At 31.8% G+C, this 6,194-nt stretch overlaps 1 protein-coding gene across 1 annotated transcript; it reads left to right on the forward strand.

Moving 5' to 3' along the window:
* Nucleotides 1-1,267: 1,267 nt before the first annotated feature.
* Nucleotides 1,268-4,034, forward strand: LOC107802333 (pectin acetylesterase 8-like). Its single transcript, XM_016625804.2, has 12 exons — nt 1,268-1,513; nt 1,641-1,723; nt 1,854-1,983; nt 2,088-2,167; nt 2,255-2,341; nt 2,483-2,607; nt 2,747-2,807; nt 2,916-2,969; nt 3,070-3,147; nt 3,270-3,375; nt 3,495-3,640; nt 3,761-4,034. Exons 1-12 carry the CDS (start codon nt 1,393-1,395, stop codon nt 3,851-3,853), a joined length of 1,164 nt encoding a protein of 387 aa, XP_016481290.1. The 5' UTR covers nt 1,268-1,392; the 3' UTR covers nt 3,854-4,034.
* Nucleotides 4,035-6,194: the final 2,160 nt, after the last annotated feature.

A 6,194-nucleotide genomic window follows, 5' to 3' on the forward strand; every position in this document is an offset into this window, starting at 1 on the left:
TTTTGGTTGTGGCTGAGCACTATATTAAATTCCATTTGATGAATTTCTCTCCATTGCCCCTTAGATTACTGACATCTGTCACCAATTAGACTTAATGGACAAGATTTCTTCTCTCATTTAATCCCACAAAACCAAGATGTACTAAGTACAACATAGTAAGAATTATTTGGTTTAAAGAAGATAAAATCCTTCAGTCACACCAAAACTCGGAAGAACAATTGTTTTGACAATTAATGAACATGTTATGTCCTAGAATTAATGTAGGATTCGGTAATAATTTTTTCATTATTTATTTTAGTTTAATCAGGCATTGAATCTTGTAAATATACAGATAAGACTATTCACAATAAATTGATCATATATAATTTTTTTGAAAATTTCATTAAAGCATATCACATGTTCTGTAGAGGTAATTCTTCGATTCACAATAAATGAATGCCTAAAAGAGTATGTCACATGTCATGTAGGACAATTTGTGATTTCTAATCATCTTTTAATGGAAAGGTCATCAATTATTGCTCAAGAGTGAAATATTCTTGAACGACGATATGAAGAGGGTGATCAATGCCATACTATAGGAGTTCCTTTTAAAGAATTATTTGATAGAAACAATATATATTAACATAAAATTGTTATATATAGCATTGCATATGATAGGGTGGTCCTTCTTGTATATATATAGTGCCATTTAAACATTCTTAGTAATATAGTAGCATTGCATAGGGTGACCCTTTTATAACATTTTGAGGTGACACGTACTAAAACGTTAATTTTCTTCTGATTATTTACTTCGTTAGTATATGTGGATCTCACTAATAAGTTAAGATTTGTAGTTCTTCAATTCCATGAAAAAATAAGTACTAAATTAAATGAGAATCGATACGTTCCTTTGGATAAATAACTAAAGATTCAGCCAAATGCATCATTCAATCATTTTGGAACGTGGGGCAACACATAATATTAGGTCAATATTACGAAATATATGCATAAAATATCTAATTTGGCAGAAAGACTATGGATTCACGCGTATTGTATGTAAAAACAGCCTAAATCCGCCCTTGATTTCCAGTAATGTATAATTGTACAAGCACCTTGAATTTAATCTGCCACTGCTCTTTGTACCACACCTTTAAGCATAATATGAATAAAACATTTTTTGAAAAAGAAAAAAAAAAAACTAGCAGTTTACAGAAGGAAGGATATACTATATGTTTGTTTATAAATAGAGCTGAAGTCTTACCAGCTCATTCACCTCTACTCCTACACAATCTACTCATAAGCAGTGTTTGCTTTCTGCTTCTAAAATCTCCTGTCTTTCCCTTATTAATCTCAGCCCTTTTAAGAAGAAGAAGATTCTTGATAAAACATCAATATTCAATCCCTTTTTGCAAGATGTCAACCTTTCTGTTGGCCTTGTTATCTTTAGCAATATTGTCTACAACTATTCTTAGCGCCGATGATAATCAATACATAAATATTACAATACTGAATAGCGCGATTGCACAAGGCGCAGGTAAAATACTTGGCTGCAGATCAATACATTCTTCCTTAAGTTAAGTTATACGTAGTTCATAAAAATTACGTAAAAGATAATCACATGCATGCAGACTAATTATTTATTTTGTGTTTGAGCCATGCAGTATGCCTAGATGGAAGTCCACCAGCTTATCATCTGGATAGGGGATATGGTAGCGGACTTCGCAGCTGGATTATTGTCATGGATGTTAGTTACAGTAATTAATTACTACTATTTACTTTTTGTCTTTAACATAGTTAAGTCACCAGATTAAACCATTAAATATTCTGCTTTAATTTGCTTGCTTACATTACACTGGAAAATTTGGTACTTTTAGGGAGGCGCTTGGTGTCAAAGTATATCAGATTGCCTTAGTCGTTCAACTACCGAATTAGGTTCTTCTAAGCAGATGAAGAATGGATCTCGGTTTGCTGGGATACTTTATAATAATCCCCAAAATAATCCAGGTTAATTAAGCTTAGTACTATTTTCTATTACTTTGTTTCTTTTCTCTTTATATGCATAAATTTTTACACACTTCTTCTAACGTTAAGAAAAATTGGAACGGTAGACTTTTACAACTGGAATAGGGTGAGGGTGAAGTATTGTGATGGTTCATCCTTCACAGGTGATATCGAACAAGTTGACCCTGTAAGTAATATTATGTCATATATATTGATAAACATCGCTACATAATTTGGTGATTAATATATCCCGTAACATTTCTACATTAATTAGGACAACAAGCTGTTTTTTAGAGGGGCAAGAATATTTAAGGCTATTATGAAAGATTTATGGAGCAAAGGCATGCAAAATGCTGAAAATGTAAGAATATCAATTACTCTCTGGCTTCATAATATTCATAGTTACAAGTCACTTACTACCTGATTATACCTTTCTCTTCTACTTTTTTTAATTCTGATTTCTAACTAGCTAATTCTTAAAAAACAAAAAATGCAATGTTAGGCAATTCTGAGTGGAGTTTCAGCAGGAGGGTTGGCTACAATTTTGAACTGCGACAAGTTCAAATCCCTCATGCCAAATGATGCAAAAGTTAAGTGTGTCGCAGATGCAGGCTTTTTCATTAATGGGTGAGCTTTTCTTTCTATATATGCATAAATCACTTAAGAAATAAAAGTATCGATTACGTACTATTGATTTATTAATTATGTCTAATTTATGTTTATGCCATTGGAACTAACTCAAGCCTTTCGTGACATATACATACAGCAAGACAATCTCTGGTACTTCAGATATTCAAGAGATGTATCAGAGAGTTGTGACATTACATGTAAATTCCATCATCTTCTTTGTTTTAGTACGATCGTATAATATATACTTAACAAGTAAGTGCAAGTTAGATTCTTTTTCTATAATATTTTTTTTTCTCTTGTTGAAGGGATCGGCTAAGAATTTGCCTCCATCTTGCACATATGCAATGGAACCAAGTCTGGTAATTAAGAGTTTAAGTTTTTTGGAAACAAAAACCTTTTTCTTGTGGCATATATATAAATATTGTTATCTAACATTAGTTTTCCTTAATAATGGTGCAGTGCTTTTTCCCTCAGAATGTTGTTCCATATGTCGAGACTCCATTATTTATAATGAATTCACACTATGACACTTGGCAGGTCAAGAAGACAAATATTAATTTCTCTCGTTTTAAAAATTTCCTTAGTTTTATTCTTTAGTTTCAATTAAATATAAAAGAAATTCATTCTAATGATTCAAATTACTCTAACTCTAACTCCAGATTGAAAATATTTTGGTTCCTAAATACCTCGATCCTCAACATGTCTGGGACAATTGCAAGAAACAAATAAGCAACTGCACATTTAGCCAACGTTTAATTATTCAAGGTTAGTTAGCACTACTTCTCTGGCGATTAACTAATTAATGCATACCTTCCTATCACATATGTATAAATGGCTCTTCTTCTCCTCTAATTCTTTTTAATTTGTTTCATTTTTAAATATAGTTTTTGGAGGGGAATTTTTGAAGGCATTTGAGGGACTCAACCCTTCTTTTACGAGCGGTTATTTCATCACATCTTGCCATTCTCATGGTGCAATTATGTCGACGAATTTCTGGTTGAGTCCTACCTCTCCAAGATTACTTCATAAGGTAATTTTTTTTTTTGTTTTATCCATATAAATAAAATCTGAATACTTTTATGTTTTGAATTTTATCATTCGCGCCCTATCATTGTTAGTAGTTGTAATATTTATGGTTTTATCTGTGTAGACAATTGGTGAAGCTGTTGCGGATTGGTTTTTTGAGAGAGCAGGGTTTCAATATATAGACCTATTTCCTTGTGCTCGAGATTGTGAGATATAATTAAGTCAGTGAACTTCTGTAACTAATAGGCTTACAGATGTTGTACTTGCTGCTCATTTGGTGATTCGTAGCGGTTGAGGAGGAGTTTATTAAAGTTAGCTTTGTGTTTTACAATTAAATCCTATTATTCAGTAACAGTTTGTTTGGATGGTTGTTACCCATTGTATTGTATCGTATTGTTACTTTAAATAACAAATTTTCATTTTGATTGTTACTTAAATTTTATTGTATCGTACTATCGTATCGTTAAATTCGTCGTTACATAACGACGAAATGTGTCACTTTATGTAACGACCGATTTGGTGTGGTCGCGCCGTTACCTTGTCTTTTTCTCTCAATCTCACCTTCTATTATTATTAAATTATTTTATTTTATCATTTATCCTACCTTTTTAAAATAGTAATTTTACGTTGTATCATAATTTTTCTTTATAATATTACAAGTTTATTCTTCATATTGCTGGTGCGTGATATCATAAAACGATGACAAACGACACAATCTATCCAAACATTGTATTTATCAAATAATACAATACAGTACAATACGATACATTATGAAACGACACATAACAACCATCCAAACAAGCTGTAAAAGTTTCTAATTGTTCAGCTTATCACAGACAGTGCGCAACCTACTACTCTTTACGCATATTTTGTTAACATGAGTAGTTAACTTCTTGATATTAAATATACTAGTTAGGGTATGCCCGTACACTGCACGAGCCCAACATGATAGATCTCTTTTTAATTGAAAAACAACATAGTAACATTGTTCTTATAAATAAGATTTTGCAAAATTTAATTGAGAAAAATCTAAATTCAACATCAGAAAACCTAGTGACAAAGAAAATATCATTAAATAATAGTAATGCTTTCTATTTTGTGAAACGCACACTTAATTATTTCACACTATTATCACCTAGTGACTCACATATTGACTTCTAAGGTAACCTTTATTCTTTTCAGTTACAAATTTTTGATAGATATAATCGCATATGTTACTGTTTGAGTAATCACGCAAGAACTATTGAGCAAGATACAATATGTTGCACATTCAGCTAACATGGACGAATAGTTCGTGTGTCAAAATAAAGTTGAATCTCTTTATTTAAGATTACTAAAACTAAACAGATTGAGTATGACTATTCATTCAAAAGAGTAACATCTTATTAGGCCGCACGGATTGGCTCCAATATTGCTACAAATCTACTTTAACTTCAGCTGAAGTAAAAAGCTTATCATCAGCAATCAACTAAGAGAACAATATCAAATTATTATTTTAGCACAATCACTGATCATGCATTTACACATTAAAATGGACTTTACAGCATAAGATATTAGTCCACAAACAATCAATCTGATAAAACATTGAAGTAATCAGAGTTCATGAACCAAAATGTGGCTTCCAAAGGTTTCTCCTTTTCATATATCAAATATGAGTAATAAGGAACTGAAGCTTCTCTTTGCGGTACCTTTTCTGGTATTGCTCTTGACTGCCTTTTTTAGGACTACTATCTACTGTAAACAAGTAAAGAGAATGGGAATCAATACATGATTTTTCTAAGCTCGTTCCTAAGGAACTTAGACTTGAAACTTTATCATATTTCAAGAAACCTCTAAGTACTAAGGGCAATCTTTTAACTTGGGGCTTTAGAGCACCCATTTGCTGATACAGAACGACAGTAAAATTAGTAAAAGCGAATACTTAAAATTCCTTGGGACACTGCTCACTCTATCTCTGCACTTGAAGTATAAATTCAATCGGCTTGTGACATGCTAATATGTAAAGGATTGAAAATTGTAATATCAACCTATTGAAGAGGATTTAGGCAAAACCAATTAAACAATTAAGTAACAGAACATCAAGAGAGCTATGAGAATGGGAGTGTAGTTTTCTCTTCAGATAATTTCTAATAAACTGAATATATCAGGAACAAACACAAAAACAAAGTTAAGATCCATTTTCATTCACAAGTTCAGTGGATTAAGTTACAGAATAGACAAAACTGTGAAGGGGAAGAGGTGTAAGTCGTTACCATACATATATGAACCCAAAACGAATTTCTTTTTCGGTAGCAAAAGATCCTAAAAAGGTAGATACTTCCTGCGGTTGGCAAGCATAAATAGGAGTAAAAAGAAGATAATTTTGTGAGAAAGAAGCAATTCTAAGCTGCATTATATTATAATTATATCAATTAAGAATCCAGAGGAAAGAAGAAAATCTCACGCATAAATACATAATAGGACTCACCTTTTATATCTTTTTTATAGTGTTGGTGGTTCTAGTTTCAGCCCTGCGCTTGAAGATTCAGATATCACATTTGTTCTTTCCATTTCGACCT

This window comes from Nicotiana tabacum, chromosome 1 (assembly GCF_000715075.1).
Source record: "Nicotiana tabacum cultivar K326 chromosome 1, ASM71507v2, whole genome shotgun sequence".
Lineage (NCBI taxonomy): Eukaryota > Viridiplantae > Streptophyta > Magnoliopsida > Solanales > Solanaceae > Nicotiana > Nicotiana tabacum.